The 18506-nt window shown below is 35.4% G+C and overlaps 2 protein-coding genes across 3 annotated transcripts in view; one reads left to right on the top strand and one right to left on the bottom strand.

The window, feature by feature from the left end:
* The window catches only part of LOC145673539 (uncharacterized), a 354006-nt gene that overhangs the window by 292668 nt on the left and 42832 nt on the right, over positions 1–18506 (bottom strand). The gene's annotated exons all lie outside the window — the stretch shown is intronic.
* LOC145672709 (general transcription factor II-I repeat domain-containing protein 2A-like) lies at positions 8106–9350 on the top strand. The gene has a single exon (XM_081741881.1). The coding sequence runs from the start codon at positions 8106–8108 to the stop codon at positions 9348–9350; it is 1245 nt and encodes a 414-aa protein (XP_081598007.1).

The raw sequence follows: 18506 nt of genomic DNA, 5'->3' as shown, positions 1-18506 counted from the left end.
GCGTTCGGTTTTAAAGTATTAATTTTGTGAATGCCCTATCTGTAATCGTAACATTATTGAAGTCAATATGAATTCAGTACCTTAATTGGAATAAGAGGCCATTAAAATAAAATCTCTACGATATTAGGAACTGTATGTGATGATCATGCGTACGTGTTGATTGGACAACTAAGTGGTTCTCAATCTGGTCCTGGAGTTCCTCTGTCTGTCGTCTGAAATTTAAAAATAAAAGAACAAGTTCCTTTTCCTCAATATGTATAAAAGTATTGGACTTAACTGATAATTGGACATCCACATTTACAACGTTGATTATTATTTCTATTCTTTCCTTTGGAATCATCTATAATTCTGGAAAACTTTTTACCAATCTTAATTCTGAAAAACTTCGAAAGTTTAACCGAAGCAATAATCTTTTCGTTACATTTGGTTGGATTATTGGGTGAAGTATGAGTGACAGTTTAAACAGCATATTGTCATGTTTAATTGGATTTTCGATCTTGGTACTAGAAATTGAGACAAATGTGTCTTGATTTCAGTTTTCTTTATTTTTGGACAATACCATGGAATTTAGTTGCATTTTAGATAGTTGATAAACTTTTGGCTTACAATATTTAGAAATTAATATAGAAGTATTTGGCTTCCTGTGTATGTCTGTTGGACAAATATTAAGTTTAATTAGTGACTGAATTAATTTATCAAAATTAACTGTGCGGACTAAATTGATGGTCAAGAATAATTACTAAATTATATATTCTTTTCCTTTCAACGTTATAAATTTAAAGTTTTTCCTGTTCGGGTAAATGTTGATATAACGATGAACGACATCTTATGTCTAAGTATCGACGAGAATGCTGTTTTGAACCTCGAAGACTGATTTGAAGTATTTAAAATAAAAGAGAAAAAGAGAAAAATCTATTGAATTATTTTGCAGCAACGTAAGTGGGTTGTACATTGACTCCTTTGTGCCAATCATTAGTACTTTCTCACCGGTGAGGGTAGGTCATTTCGGGCGCAATATTTTTTTCATTTGCTTAGTTCAAACAACATTTTTTGTTTGATGAATGTGTGATCCTCCTGTTTAAAAATGTTTATTTTTTAAACTATTTTTTTCTAATTTGAATTCCCATAATGGATGGACTTCTTAATTAATATATGCATTTATATATTTATTTATTTATTGGATGATTATTACGATTATTTCGTTTGCTTAACATTAATTTATTTTATTTTATTGTTACTATATTTTTGTTGTTTTGTTTTCCCCTTTTGGGAAATAAACCTTTAAAAAAACTCAGCGGTTTACATATTTATCAATTATTATTTTTCTTAAGTCTCAGCATATGATTTACGGTAGGTTTATGTAAAATATATTTTATTTAAGATATCGTTAATGTGTGATTCTAAGCTAGATATATATAAGTGATATGGATTTTTAAAATTAAATGATTATTTTAAATCGAAAGGAGTTCCGGTCTTGTTGAGGCAGGGATCTGCACTACTTGGCAAATGGATTTGTATTGTCATGGTAATGAGAATCGAATTAAAAATTAATTTCCTTATACTCTTCTTTTTTCATTTATTTATTTAACAATATTTTATTAACTTTTGCTTATCTTTACTGAGTCATCGTGCCTTCTTTTGAATTAAGGTTCTCGGTAGTATAGCTGTACATCTCAATTGCCTAAATTCTAAAAAATATAAGAAATCCATTTTTTTTAAAATTCAATTCTAGCTATTATTATTATAGAATTTATATATATTTTTTCTTGGAGACAATATTTTTTTAACAAACGCGTCTCAAGAGTTCGGATTATGTTAATTTCAGGTATGATTTTATGCACAGAAAATATGTGATTCATTTTTCAAACAGTAGTTGATATGCTTTTAATTGGTTATTATAAGTAGACTCAGAACACACATGAAATACCCGCTAAGATTTTTTTAACGTTTTAACGGTGAAATATTTTAAATGCTGTAAATTTTTATTCCCTTTGGTATTATTTGTTCGTCAACATAACAAACCTACACGGTTTGAAATATGTTTATTTCCTCAAAACTGAAGTAGATGATTACTGAAGATATTTTCCAACCTATAAGTAGTAGAATTTATTTCCACAAATTTATGTGATGATAGAAGTTTCTGTGTATTCTAAACCGGTTCCAACATCCGGTTCCACCCTATCAATTTGTAAGAATGAAATTCAGATATTTTTAACTTACAAGTGTTGGAAAAGTGTTCAGCATACATTTCCTTCAGTTTAAAGAAAGAAATTTCAAACTATGTTAGAGAGAAATGTATATTGTCTGAATATTTCTATGTACAGAAAATATTCTCTAAGTATTTTATGTAATGCACAGAGGGTATTTTTTAAATATTTTCTGTGATGCACAGAAAATATTCACTAAATAATATTTTGTGATGCACAGAAAATATTCTCTGTATATTTTCTGTGATGTACAGAAAATATTTACTAAATATTTTTTTCTCATATACAGGAAAATATTGTCTAAACACTTTTTGTCATGTACAGAAAATATTCACTATTTTTTTATTGTACAGAAAACATTTTCTCTTATTTATGGGAAATATTTCAATATTAATATTTTCCAGAACATTAATCTTTGTTAAAAGTGAATGAAAAATCTTCAGAAATCATTTTAACTTGCCTACTCAATACATTCTAAAAAATATTTAGAAAAATTTTTCTTCATCCTTGATAAATTATTTTCGGTCGTTAACACTATATAAAACGTTTCCAATACATTTTGAGTAATGTTTCAAAATCGTACAGAAAAATATTGTTGGAAACATTTTTAACGGTGTATAAATTATTTCTATGTTTCTGAGTGTATTGCGAGCATACTTTCAGTATTACTTGGAAAATGTTATCAAAAACATATGGAATGTATTTCCTTAAGGAAAGTAGGATACATTTTCTGAAAGAAAATGTCACGTTTTAGAAAGGTTTTAAGAATATATCATTCCTGTGTGGGTATTGGCCAACATAAGTACACTTTTGAGACTTCAAACTATTTCCCTTGGTAAAAGTTAGCTACACTTGATGCAAAAATAAATTTTTCAACAGTACAGGTTGATATGCTTTTATGAAGTGCCTTTGTTACTAACCACTTTGATACACAGAACAAACGTGGGTAACACTTTTATAAGTAAGCATTTCCAATTGAATTTTTTTTTTCGCCCAAAGGTGCTTGCCTGAAGTAGTGCAATTCAAAGTGCTTTCACACCAAAACTTAAAAGTGGTTTCTCAATACCTGTATAAAATAAATGGTTTTCTACATTCAATTTAATAGTTTAATTTTATTTATGGGAGAAAGCAGTCTCATGATTGGACTTGCAGCTGCATGCAATTTGAATGTTCATTTATTTTTTGACACACAAATTTTCAACTTTGCTTTCACTTTAGCCTCGTTAGAAGCACTACTCTTAATAAATCTACTCTGCAGTAAAACACAAATTTTCCTGTTTGTGTTGACTCTCTCATTTTGCAAGATGAGTATAAGGACCCTTAGTGACGCACAATAAAAAAAAAACTTTAAAACCCAGAAAGAGACATCACGGCATCCTAGTTTATGGATTTTATGAACCTAATTTAGTGTTGTACACGTTTTCGAGTAAATACAATGATTTTTAAGATAAATAATATTGGAAAAGCTCTTTTTAGTTTTTATTAAGAATAATTCCGCTTTTTGTCATTATTCGCATTAATCGGGTGTAACGCCGAATTTTGCAAAAACTCGTGATAATATAAATGTGACTTCTGGTTTTGAAACGAAAAGTTTGATGTTTCCTAAAACATATACGCATTTTTATAACGTTTCGCACATATATCATTAGCAAAAATATTACGTCTCTACAAATGGGAATTTAAACAATCTTTTTTCCGGATTGCTTTTCCATACTCATTGCAAGTATATGAGTCCTCTTGATGATTATGCATATGGCACCTTAAAAGACCCCTGTACTCAAAAGCTGTCACATAAATATCAGCGGTGCGCTCCATGACTAAGCGTATTGTACTACAATCTAGCTTTTTGAGTTACACATTTTCCTCCTTCAATACAAATAAATGACTTCTTTCCGGTATGAGTTTGCATATGGTACCTTAAATGACCCCTGTATTTAAAACCTTTGCCACACTCGCTATTACGTTATTTCACTCCTATATGAGTAAGAAGGTAGGATTTGATGTAAGGCTTCATCGTAAAAGCTTTGGCACATTCAGCGAATTTATGTTGTCTCGTAAGTACTCTTCTTGGCAACAGCCTTGCATCACTCAGCGCACCAACTTGATCTATCTCCTCTTTGAGTAAACTTGTGATATTTTTAACAATTCTTGATGCTAAAACCTTTCTCATACTCAGTGCATGGATGTAATTTCTGTCGTCTATGATTATGCACATGGAGCTTGAAATGTCCATTGTGCTTAAGAGCATTGCCGCACTGAGCGACGAGATGTTCTCTTTCTCCTGGATGAGCATACGGGACGTAAAAAATCTCTGCTGATAAAAGGCTCTGCCACAGTCACTGCAAATGATTGACCCTTCATGTGTATGACTTGCGATGTATACTTACAAGGCATGCTCTCTAGTGAATCCCTTTATACGCTGAGCAAAGTTATGTGGTATTTCAGCTTCTTAATAAGATTTTATTTTTCAATACATTCCTAATTGTGTTCTTTCCTATTACTAGGATAGGCGTGTAAGGAATATGTTCTATTAGTAGGCACCTCAAATAGAAAATTGACTGAAACTGTTTGTTTTTTAAGCTTTATCAATAAGCATATATATTTTAAAACTACTTCTTCAATCAACAATTTTCCCACACTTAGTGCAAATATGATTGTTTTCAACTGTTTCTACAATTAACCATGTAAACTACATTCCAGTTTTTCAAGTAAGTCTTGCAACAATAAATGCAGTGAGTTGGGTGTGTGTTAGTATGAACAAACACTAGATTATTTAGAAGGTTTCGTAATAAACGCTGTACTATAATTAATGAAACGTCCTTTCTCCTGCACTAATACGGATGTGAGATTTTAACGAACTGTCATACCTAACGCTTCGCCAAAGAAATCATATGTCTATCAATGTATAAATAAATATTGTAGAGATATATTAGAAGTTTATAATATTTTATTTTGGTGATTGGGATAATGATATGTTAGAATCAAATTTAAAAGATTAGAATATTACAATGAAGTTAGATTGTATCATATTGGCACGTGTGATTGCTATTGTTTATGTAAGCCGTTGCACATGGTTGTGTTTATGTTATGTTATTCGTGAAATCTTGGCGAGACGCTATCTCGCAGGATTACCGTATGTAAATATAAAACTAAGAATAGCAATGTCAGAAATGTGTAATACCATCTTTTGTTAACATTGGCACAATTCGGATATGGCATAACATTCAGATTCGCAGAGATTGATAGTCTGGGAATTCGGTCACGATGTAATACGGTTTGAAACAAACGTTTGACCAATAGCTGAGGTAACAAAGTTGAATCACAACATGACGAATTCCACGGTCTGCACGAAGAAACAAAAACCTCGATGCAGAGGGAGTCGAGGATCAGTCGAGGAGCAGTTGGTGATCAATCTGAGAGGAGTCTGAGATCGGTTGAAGATCACAAGTAGATCAAGGGTTGATCTACATTACGTCCAAGCACGACTAACTACCATCGAGATAGAGATCCAGAGCCAAGCAGTGGGGATTCGATTCCAGCCTGAAGCTATATTACCAAGGTATGTGTGCCTCAGCTGTGTGTGTTACTCGTGATCTAAACTCCAGGCATTTGACAGTCTGTGATCTGAACAATTAGGCCATATTCATCCATTACATACATTTACATTATGACATTCAGTAATCAAATACATGAGTTTAAACGACTTAGAGTGTTTCTGTGATTATCCTCTCGCCAGAACATTTAATCGCTCGGTACCTACTCATTTCAGATAATGAGTAGTAGCAGCTTCGTTACGTCACTACAAAATTATCCCCAAGTTTAATAGGCACGACGTAAGGAGATTGTTAATATGTTTCTTCGAAGTAGCTTTATGAGTAAAAGTCTTCCCACAGTAAATGTTACGATGTGATTTTTCACTAGAATGTATAAGTGTGTCGTTCCTCTATCGCCTTTAGCAATAAATGTTTTTCTACAGTGAAACCTGGAATATGATCTGTCCGAATAGACGTTAGACCTACTCTACAGTATTTGGAACCGGAGATATTTGTACAGTAAATTTTTAAAAGAAAGTATTTAAAAATGTTTTTTATATTCTCACCTGCGTTTGTTAGTATACTGAAAACAAAATATTGTTTGCTCTTACGTAGAAAAAGTTTTTAACAATGGGTTCGTAAAAGGACTCCCAGGGTTACAAATTATGTGTTTTATTCCTATCCAAACGAGCAAAATTTATATAACACACAGTAGATTTCGGATTACTAATGTTCATCAAAATTACGTCATTAGTAACATAATAAAGTAAGTCCGGGTGTAGTAAGATAAAATGTCGTCTGAAATACCCTGCATTATTGGTGACGTTCTCTTTCTTCATCGACAGTTTGAAATAAAAAAAAAAATATATTTTCACAACTGAATAATTTTGAGAAACTTGTCGGTAAGAAGGTGGATAGTTTTGAAGGGCTACAGCCCGTTATTTCAAACCAGAATTACAAGATTGCATTTGTAGTAAAACCTTAGACATATTGTGCGCAAATGCTTCATCTTCTCCTATATGAAAAAGACTGAGTTCCTTTATATCACTTCTCTGTTACTTTTTCGCTAAACTTAAAAGAATGGCGAATTTCACATGCAAGAGCAATGTGTTCCACTAAATAAGCATTTTGCTACAATTAGTCTAAGTATGTCATCAATTATCTGTATGAATAAGCACGCGAACCTTTTAGTTTCTGCTTTAAGCAATCGCCTTCTAAGAATAAGCACAGCGACGTGTCTTTTCCGAATAATAGCCTTGCCGCAATAACTAAGACTTAGCATCTAGACCAGCCCTGTCCAACGCGGTGCCCGCGGGCGCCATGGCGCCCGCCAAGCATTTTCCTGGCGCCCTCTGAAATCGAACTCAAAATGCGCAAAATATCTTGTTTTCAACATTAGATTTTCTTTTATTTCTGTTATTTCATTTCGAAAATAGTAACTTGCACTTCTGGCTGTTCTGAACTCTGGGAAAAAGCATTCAACAAAATCGAAGAAATAGTTTCACAACAGTTAATTTGAACATTTGTTACTTTACACTTGGATAAGACTACCGCTAAGCTATGGAAACCGCGGTAGTTCGCGTGCCTGCTGCTAGTGGCGCTGTCTGCCTTTACCCGATCGTCCTTTGTCATATCGCGCCTTAAAAAAATTCCATTGTGAGGATAGACTCGCTTTCTCTTGGGGAATACTCTTTGTGTGAACTCGTGTGTTTTGCGAAAAGTTGCAACTGTACTCGTGACTCCTTTTATTCAGTGCTTTTTTTTTGCCATGGCCAAGAGACAAAGAACGTATAGTTTTAACTGTGAGTGGGAGGAACAATATTGTTTTGTTGAATACAGAGGAAAACCGGTGTGCTTATTGTGCAATGGAAGTGTGTCTATTCCTAAGAAAAGTAATGTAGAGAGGCATTTCGCGACGAATCACAAAAACTTCGATACTGAATTTCCTACAAATTCTGAACTCAGGAAACACAAAGTGAGAAACCTAAAATCTAAATTAACGCTGCAACAAAATGTGTTTCAAAGGCCTGTTCAACAAGTTACTAACGTAACAATTGCCTCTTTCAAAGTGTGTTATGTGTTAGCTAAAAAGAAAAAGCCTTTTAGCGATGGTGAAGTAGTGAAAGAAGCAATGATTAGTGCCGCTGAATCCCTCTTCGATGGACACAGAGATAAACATACAATCGTGTCTTCCATCAGTGCACTCCAGTTGTCTCACCAAACTGTTGCTAGAAGGGTGGAGCAGATTTCGAATAATCTGCAAAATCATTTGCACCAGGACTTGCAATCGTGAGATTTTTTTTCGCTCCAGTTAGATGAAAGTACTGATATGTCCGACACTGCTGAGTTGTGCGTATTTACTAGAATGATTTTTGATGATTTCACGGTAAAAGAGGAATTTCTCAAATTGCTGCCACTTCATGGGCATACTAGGGGGGAAGATATATCTAACACCTTTCAAAAGTTTGCTAAGGATAGCAATTTGCCTCTTTCTAAACTTGTCGCAATAACAACGGATGGAGCACCTTCTATGACTGGTAGGAATAACGGGTTTCTTGCTCTTTGTGCTAAGGATGAATCATGTCCAACATTTCTGTCTTACCACTGTATTATTCATCAGGAAGCTTTATGTGCAAAAGTTTTAAAATTCGACCATGTCATGAAAATAGTAACTCGTGTAGTAAATTACATTAGGTCATCTTCCACTCGTCATCGATTATTCAAAAGTATTTTGAATTTATCAGATGCTGAGCATGGTGACGTCCTTCTTCATGCAGACGTCAGGTGGCTGAGCAGGGGCAAGACACTGGAAAGATTCTGTTGTCTTTTGGATGAAATCAGGGACTTTCTTAAGTCATCTAAGGGTCAGTATTATCATGATCTCGATGAAACATCATGGTTGCTAGATTTAGCTTTCTTGGCAGATATCACTTTCAAATTAAATGAGTTAAATCTAGAATTGCAAGGGAAAGGCCATAACATTTCAGCCATGATAAGTACAGTTAATGCTTTTCAAAAGAAAATGAAGCTGTGGATTGCTCACTTAAACAGGAATTCCCTTTCTCACTTTCCAAACTTCAAATCTATGGTGGAAAAGGTAAATTGTGTTGGTTGTGATCTTTCAAAATTTTCAAAGCATTTGGAAATTCTTATTCTTGAGTTTCGGAACAGATTTGCCCAGTTTGTAGCACTTGAACCAGTGGTTCTATTCATCAATAATCCATTTGTCTCTGTTGATGTTATTGATCTTGGTAGTAGGATATGTGAAGTGTTTGGAAATTATAATCTTGAAGATTTAGAACTTGAAATCCTAACTATTCAAGAAGATATAGTTTTGAAATCTTCCTATGCAACTTGTACTAATATATGGATTCTAACGGACAGAGTAAAATACCCCCTTCTGAGCAGTGTTGCTAAAAAAATGTATTCCTGCTTTGGCTCAACTTGTCTTTGCGAAGTTGCATTTTCTGCCATGAACATGATCAAAAATAAGTACCGAACCTCCCTGACACCCTCTCATCTGGATGACGCAATAAGAGCAGCCTGTTCCAGCTACACACCAGATTTCCTTCAACTGGCAGCAAACGTGCAATGTCAGTCTTCTCACTAGGTATGTATCAATTTTCAAAATAATAATAATAATAGTGATGATGATAATATTAATAACAAATAAATAATGAGTAGTAGTTGTTGTACTAGTAGCAGTAGCCTTATTTCTATAGTAGTTTTGTATTTTTTCGAAAGGCGCCCGCACGTCGGAAAACAGGAGTCAGTTGCGCCCGATAAGGTGAAAACGTTGGAAAGCGCTGATCTAGACTATCAAATTACTTTTGTAATTGAAGGGCATGCCACAAAAAGACATTTTGATTTCACCTATATCAATGAATCTGGATCTTTATGCAAGTTTTGGTTGAAATTCTTTTGCTGCTTACAGTGCAACTAATGGATATTCAATTGTAAAAGTATTTATAACACGTACAGTGAACAACATACTGCACTAAGTGATAGCATTTCTTCTTTCACATCCATTAGTACGCATTCGGATCCCTAAACAACCTTTCTGAATTAAGGCCTTGTCTCATTGTGTGTTGCAATGTGGCTTTTAATCCTATGAGTAAGTATGTGAGTCTTCAAAGGAGTTTGCGTTGAAATTCCTTTGCCACAATGCGTACAAGTAAATGGACGTACACCTGTATGAGTAATGGCATGATCCTTCAAATCATATTTTCTAGTAAACGCTTTTCACAATGAAGGGAAGCATGTGGTTTTGCGCCTGTATGAGTAATAGTGTGTTTCTCTAAAGCATTGTAGTTTTTTTTTTTTTTTTTTTTTTTTTTTTTGCAACACAGAATGCAAGCATGTGGTCTTGCATCTATATCAGTAAGCAAGTGACATTTCAAAGTACCTTTCCTATTAAAAGCTTTTCCACAATAGGTTCAAGTTGTCATAAACTCATTTGGACATTATTTTGGCTGTATGCGGCTCAAGCAGTTTAATTCTCTTATATTTTAAAAGGATTGTTACTTGCAAGCAGACTACGTTTCTCTGTGTGCGTTTCTCGCTCAGAGAATGCAGACGACTGGCTTGACCTTGGCCAGTGCTTCTCTAGCCAATTACAGCTCTGTCCGCTCTTACGACATCCAGCACGAGAAACTCACGCGAACAGCGAGAACTAAAGAGAATTGGCGGTAGGCAGCACTACTTGGCGCCGAAACAAGGAAGATGTAACAACTCAAGTACCTTTCTCCAGAACACAATGGCATACTAATGTAATCTAACATTCGTCTATCAGTTTATATTTATTAGATAAAAAGCATCGAGACGCAATTCTATTGTAAATCCAACACCTACTATCAGGTGATGTAAGTATGGTTAATTATTAAAATTTTAAGTCCATTTGTGTGTATTGTTTGTGACTTGCATTTATACCCTCAAGCCTTGTGGTAAGCAATTTATGTGCATGGTACTGAAAATAATTCTCACTTATTGGCTGTGGTGTTTATTATCTTTTGAAAACAATGATGCTGAATCTTTAGCGTGTAAGTATATTTGAAGGTTGTATTTGGAATCTTTGCCTACGTGTAGTTAGCGGTGAAAGGACGTATTACTTGTAATAACTTGTTTCATCGTCAACGCTCGGGCAAAACATTCTATTTACGACTATCTAATGTAATGTTTGCTCTCTTAGGATTACTATCCTATGGAGTAAACGTTATAAAATGGTGCCAGGATATATATGTCGAAGCAGGGCCTTTCTTTTAGTGTAAATCCATAGTTTTTGTGTCCATGAATATAAGCCTAGGTATTCTTGACGTTCAAAACTTACTGCGAATTTTTTGCCGCCATCTCAGGGTGTTATAAGGTACATGAAATTCGTGTCGTTATATCCTTATCCAGTGCATTCATCCTTGCGTAACAAAGCCTAAATTCTGTCAAAATTAGAGAATCATTTTTTTAGTTATTTGCAATCCTAGATTTTTGAAGAAATTAGTCAATTATTTGTGTTAGTGAACTTGTATTATTTGTGTCGTTATGGCTGTAGCAGATCTTAGGACGGTAATTCTCGCCATGCGGCGGGAATTGACCGTATCCATAAACGAGGTTAAAGAAATTCAAAATAAATTGAATGAAAGTGTCGTGACGATAACCGAAAATCAAAATAATTTGATTGAAAATCAAGAAAAATTGAAAAGTGACATTAAAAGTGATTTGCATGAATTACGCAGCGAATGCCGCGAAAACATATCTCAGTGCAAGGAAGATTTATCCGGTGAAATTAACAACGTGAATGTTACCATGCAGAGCGAAATTAAAAATTTGAACGAGTGTATTAGTGCTGTGCGGCAAGAATAATTAAAATGAATTGAAGCAGTGGAATTAAAGTATTTTAATACGAGTGAAGATATATGTAGAAGTGTACGTGAATTAGCAGAGGCAGTGCATGATATACGGGGCACAGTTGAAGAAAATACGCGCCAAGTGAACGACCAACAACGTCAATTAAGCGAATGTTACAATAGAGTGGATGATTACGAAAAAAGGTTGCGTTTGGTCGAAAGTCTTGACAAGTTCCGTGAACGTAGAGTTCAGAAATGCGAGACTAAGCAAAGTGAATACAGTATAGCAGTGCAAGAATGTATTCAAGTGTGTCACGAGCAGAGTAAATTTAATCAGAAGTGTTTTGAAACGTGTCTCCGCGCCAGTGAGTTAAGTGAACAAACCAAGCAAGATGTGGAACGGTTATCAGAGCGTGTGTACCGCATCGAATTATCAAACGAGCGCCATGATGCGGAAAGTAATAAATCACAAGGAAACAATAGTTCTGTACGCAGTGTGAAACGTGAGCGTAAGTAGAGCAGTGAATCCGAAACGGCGTCTGACACTGAAATAGAAAGTGAAGAGATACGCAGGACAGTGTCAAAAATTAAAACTGAAGCGAAAAGCCCGTATACTAAAAGCGCACGAAATAGTGAAATTGGTGCTAGGCATTGTTCGTTGAGATTAGCGGATATCAAGCAATTATCGACATTGTCCGGAGATATAATGAAAGAAAGTGCAAGTGCATTCTTAGAAAATTTTGGTAGAGAAATGTCGCTTGCCGGTGTGCCGCAAAGTGAATATTAACGATTCTGCCACTTATTTGAAAGGATAGTGCGCTGAAGTTGTACGATTTACATGGCAAAAAGTGTCAAACCTTTCAAGAATTTGTGATCGAGTTTCAGAATGCATTCGAAAGCAACGCGTCTACGAAACCTACGTTCCATTCCGTTCGATCCGAAGCGTTATAGTAGTGTTGTTGGTTTCGTGACCGAACCTTATAGTCAAATTCAAGCTTTGGAAGAATATGAAAACCCAACTATTACTTTGTAGCACATCATCACCCTCCTTACCAACCGGTACCAACTAGCTATGATGGGTTCTATGCCAGATAATATTAACCAGTTTCTCGCGAATGTGCAATCTATTGAAGGTTTGTCAGGCATTACCAACGTGTACGAAAGCTCACGTAATAAGCAGAAACAGCAAGGCGGTACCAGTGTTAGCGTAAATAATGTAAAAGCGGAGCGGAGTAGTGAGATGGGAAGTGAGCAAAATACGCGCCCGAATTTCAAACAAGGCTCGAAGAATAAATTTCATAAACGTGGACGATGGGGTAACTTTAACAGGAATGATAATAATTCGAACGGTGGTAATCAGTAACAAGGCAATAGCCGACAAAACACGAGTGCAAGTAAAATCGAAATGAAACGCAAGGTGCAAGGGCAAACGAAACCAAAGTAGTACGCCGAATTCCCAAAGTAGTTCAAATCAAAGTGGTAACTGGTCTCCTACGTTTAATAGAGGTCCTAATGTGAACAATGGAAATAATCAACAAAGACAGTTCACTTACCAACAAGGTGGATTTTACCCGCAGAGCGCTACGTCTTTAAACTAGTAGTGCCCTCCCATTTCGTTGCAAAGGGGAGGGATTTTAGTGGCTTAATCGGATTACTTTTCCATATATGTGCAACGAGGAAGATTTACAAGCGGAAGACGATACAGATAATGTTAGTGAAGAAGAAATAGTTAAATGCGAATTAGGTCGTATTACAATGAGAGTGAAAATCTTGTTAAATGAACAGCCCAAAATTTGCCTATTAGATAGTGGATCAGAACTATGCTCATTACGGTACAATATTTTTCGAGAAGTGACAAAGTGTGTAACAAATATTCATTTGCAAAAAGGAGAACATATCGTTTTATGTGATTTCTTAGGTAGAAAGAAGAAATGTGTGAAGGGAAAGGTCATCCTACCGGTACGAATTGAAAATGTGGAAGTGCCAGTTGAATTTCTTGTGTTACCAGAACTGCACGAAAACGTAATACTCGGTGCAAATTTTCTTGAAAAGTTAAACAGTGTCATTGATTTTAAGCGAAGTAACTTGCATGTTGAGTTTCAAGGAGTTTGTGGTGAAGTGCCTTTAATACAGGGAAATAGTGAAAGTGTCATTGTAGCTAATGTAAGTGAAGTTAAGTGCAAGGTAGCCCCTGTTGTTGTGTTGTCCGAGATAAAGGATCTTAATGAATTTTATGCGAGAACGGTGAATATGTTCCGCAGTGGGTGCGCCGAGCCTTTAGTGAAAATTGAAGCTAGTGACCTAATAGGACTTCCCACCAGATCGATATTTCACAGTAGATGAAATAAGGGGTGCAGTTACACGCGCTACGCTGAATAATGAAAACGAGAAGGAGGAATTATTTGTTATTGTTAAAACATAGAAAGGTGTTTGCTCGTTTTCCTGGCCTGTGTAATAAGTTTCAGTACCGATTAGAAGTGGATACAAATGAACCTATAGTTGCTCGTCCTTATGATATTCCGCATAAATACAAAGAGGGTGTGCGCGAAGAAATTCGAAAATTGTTAAAGTGGGGTGTAATTCGACCTAGTTCTTCATGTCACTTATTACCGTTGTACGTAGTGCTAAAGGACAGTGGAGCACTGAGAATAGTAACAGATTGTAGAACTTTGGATGTGCATATTAAGAATCCAGCTCTCCGAGTAGAAAAGTTATCCGACCTCTGCCAAATTTAATGGTAAGCGTGTGCTAGGAACTCTTGACTTTACTAGCTCGTATCGACAGTGTGGTATTACAGAAGATTCTATGCAATATCTAGTTTTCTTGTTCGAAGGGACGTTATATGAATATACACCATGGTGTTCGGTGTGAAAAATGGATCGTCTGTATTAAAATTGTGCTTGAATAAAGTGCTTCCATTACCCCTACAAGAGAAACTAATCAGGTATATGGATGACGTAGCTCTTACCTGTGAAACAGTACCAGAATTTTACAGCAATCAGATGAAGTGATTAGCTTGCCGAGTGATGCGAATATGACGTTAAACCTTACGAAGTGTATCTTTGGTGTCGGTGAAATTAACTACTTAGGCTATTACGTATCCGCAGACGGTATACGAAAAGATCTGAAGTCATCTGAATCAACTGAGAAGCTACCAGTGCCGAAGAACTTGAAAATGTTACGCTCATTTCTTTGTGCGATCTAGTGGCATTCAAGAGCAATTAAAGGCCATGCTGTTATCGCTCAACCCCTTTACGAACTTTTGACAAAAGGAAAGAAGTGCAAGTGGGAAAAAGAACATCATAAAGCGTTTGAGTTATTAAAAACTGAATTAGTGAAAGATGTGAAATTAGATCATCCTCAGTTTGATATGCCCTTTAATCTCGAAAGCGATGCAAGTAAACTTGACCTCGCTTGTGTGTGTTATCAAATTATAGACGGTGAAAAGTGTGTGTTAGAATACGCAAGCCTTACTCTTAATAAACACGAACAGAACTATGCCATAATTGAACTCGAATGCTTAGCATTTGTGTGGTTTATTCGTAAGTGGCACGTTTGGCTTAAAGGAGCGAAAATATACATACGAACAGACCATAAAGGTTTAGTGCAGTTAAGACGTATGCGTAATTGGAATGCTAGACTTATGAGATGGTCACTTGAACTCCAATCTTACGATTACGAAATAGAATTCAACAAAGGCAAGTCTAACACCTTAAGTAATTGTTCTATCTCGTATGTTACCAACTCTGGAAGATTTAATGGTGAACGTGAACCCCATACAGGCTGTTCAATCAGAAGTGTTCGACTTGGATGCTACTACAATTGCGAAATTGCAGTGGGAGTGCGATGAATATCGTCCTATTATCAGTTATCTACAAGGAAACGTGAGCGAAAGTGAAAATAGTGCCAGTAAAAGTTCTTTCCGTAGTAGTGCACGAAATTGGAAACAAAATTACACTTTAGAAAATGGCATTTTGATGGTGAGAGGTTTTCATTTTTCTGACAGATTCAAATTGTGCGTTCCTCCATGTTTGGTGAAATATATTTTGATGAGCTATCACGATCACTATGGTCACTTTGGATTTATGAAAGTGTTCAATATTATTTCACGTATGTTTTATTGGAAAACTATGCGCAGCGATACAAAGTCGTACATTCTTGATTGTGAAGTTTGCATGAGAACGAAGGCAGATCATCCTGTGCATAATGCAATCTGTGCCAGCAAGGAATGTTCGTTATCTAGTTTCGCCGGACTTAGTGGGCCCTCTTCCTCGAAGTAGACATGGCGAAACGTCCTTGTTAACAGTGTGTCATGTATATTCTCGTTACTTAGTAGCATATCCGCTTTGTAGCGCAACGAGTGCAAGTGTCGCAAAGTGTCTCACTGAATCATACATGCTTCACCTTGGTATTTTTATGAATACCTTAGTAGACAACGGACCACAATTATTGGAAAAAAGTTTGTGCAAGCAATGGAAGCGTATAATGTCAAGATACATTATACTACACCTTATCATGCTCAAGAAAACGTTATTGAAAGATTCCACGCTGACTTAGAAAGGATTTTGCGTGTGTTGGGGCGCGACTCTCATTCTTCATGGCCAGAATATATTGTAGGAGCTTGTTTGTTGTTGAATTATACTATTAGTGCCAGTACGGAAATAGCGCCTGCAGAATTACACCTTAACATCAAGCCAGAAGAATTCACACTATTACATTTTGGAATTGTGAAAAACAACGAAAAGCAAGAAGGTATAGATTGGAATGGAAAATTAATTATGGCCAACTTACAATGAAAGAAAATCATCCAACAACGTGTTGAAAATTTAAATGCTTCTCAGAAAGCGAGAAGAAATTTGTGTGAAGGTGATTTAGTTTTCTTACGTTAGTATAATATCAGTAGTTTAGTGGATAAACGCATTGCGAAACTGTGAAGTGTACCGTGGCCCTTACTTACTGTGGAAACAAGTTGGTGAAGATGTGTTTGAAGTGATAGACCACCAAAGTGGTAAATATCTTGGATTTCAGAAAGTTTCAAGAATTAAATTATGGAGACCAACACCTGTCACTCGGAAGAAATGGCTTGAACTTCTGAAGAGGCATGTCGATGAAGAACAATTCGGTGATATTCTTGACAGACCTGAGAGAGAAGCCAATGAAGATTATATAGGCCAAGAAGAAAACAAAGAAGATCAATAACGAAGATCAAGAAGTGAAAGTACATTCTAGTTTTGTCGACGAAAGTGTTTTGTGGTATGTGCGACATGACTATTTAGACGAGCGGAAGTTATTCAGTCCTTTAGAGAGATATTATCAATAGTGGTTTGAAGAAGTAAGGTCAAACTTATATTGAGATATATTAGGAGTTATTAGAGTGTGTACACATTTTATTAAAGTATTCGTTTTGTTGTTATTGGAACAATATTGATGTTTTACCTTACAACCTACGACCACGTTTCGCCATGGATTTCATGTGCATCATTTTTTTTTGCCTTCTATAAAAACTCTATGGAGTTTTCTTAGCGTAACTTCTTTTCGATAACCATATCTCTTGTGTCTTCGTGGTCGTACTTATAGTGGGTAGGTGTATTTGTTTTTTGTGGGTTGGCTCTTCTTCGTTTAGTCGTCAGAACATCCCTTAGATGGGTACAGGTTGGCATTTGTAGACATCTGACATCGCCTCAATATAAGACTCCATCATTCGAGTTTATATTGGTTTGTTTCCTTCTCCATTATAATATTCATGTAACAGTCATCATTAACATTCTATGTGTAGGTTTATTATATTATCTATAGATTTTCTTCAGCATCATGTCCTACATAGGTACATTTCAGTATTAATCTATCGTATAACATGTACGTATTTGATGAAGTTGTACGTAGGCATTGAGGATTGGGACGTGTTTATCATGATTAGTGCTCATGAAGGGATATAGAAAAAAAATGAAAGAAGAAATACTTACATCTCTTTTAACCATGATTACGCAATTTAACTTTTGCAATAATTACGTATAACACGTAAAGAACATACACTTGATATACATACACAAGGAAGAACATACATTCTTTTTACATACAGCTAACACGAGTGCAGGAGAAGCAGATTTAAAAAAATAATAATTATATATATAAATAAATAAGTTGCAAATCATTCGTTGAATAAGTCTATGCGCAATAAAGTATAGTACGATAAGAATCTCCATATCGGCGCCCAATTCTTGGAAAACAGTACTATGGCTTCCTGAGAATTTCGAGAACTTCCACCGATGGACCTAGCCCTATCCAATGGTAAGAGGATAGGAGCAGAAGATTTATTCGCCGAGTGTTCATTTAATGGATGAACGAAGAGGATGACCTATGGGATTGGACATTGTTCTGGAGCATGGTGTAGATTGTGGATAGTGGACAATTTGGACAGTGTGACGTGTGAAGATAGTAAAAGTATAAACAGTGTGTTATAAATGAACAGTAAAGTGTTATTATTAGAACTGAAATATATATATATTCATTTTAATATTCATTTTTTATGTTCAATTGATTGCAAAGGTAAAAGTGTTTTACAAGTTAAGTTTATTTATTATTTGAAGTGTTTTCTCATTATTTATATTTGGTTGCAATATTTTAGTGTATGTGTTAATTTTCATTTTACCATTATTATTTGAGTGAATGTGTATTTGAATTTCAATTATAATGAACAAGTATACATACATATATACATTTATTCATATATTACATATTTCTGGACTGAATGAACATTTTATATATCAGTGATTGCAGCAGTAGGTGAGGTGCTTGTGTGAACTATGACTCAGCCCATGTGTACTTCAAAAACTTTATAGTGTTTCCCGTCATACGCGAGTACTAACAATTAGTGTTGCCAGGGTTCTTAGGATAAACGTATCTCATCAGAACTTTACCTATCAGCTGTT

Source organism: Thermobia domestica, chromosome 16 (genome assembly GCF_964235325.1).
Source record: "Thermobia domestica chromosome 16, izTheDome1.hap1.1, whole genome shotgun sequence".
Classification (NCBI taxonomy): Eukaryota; Metazoa; Arthropoda; class Insecta; order Zygentoma; family Lepismatidae; genus Thermobia; species Thermobia domestica.
The sequence above is the reverse complement of the archived record's forward strand: the minus strand, read 5'-3'. Positions and strand labels throughout refer to the sequence as shown.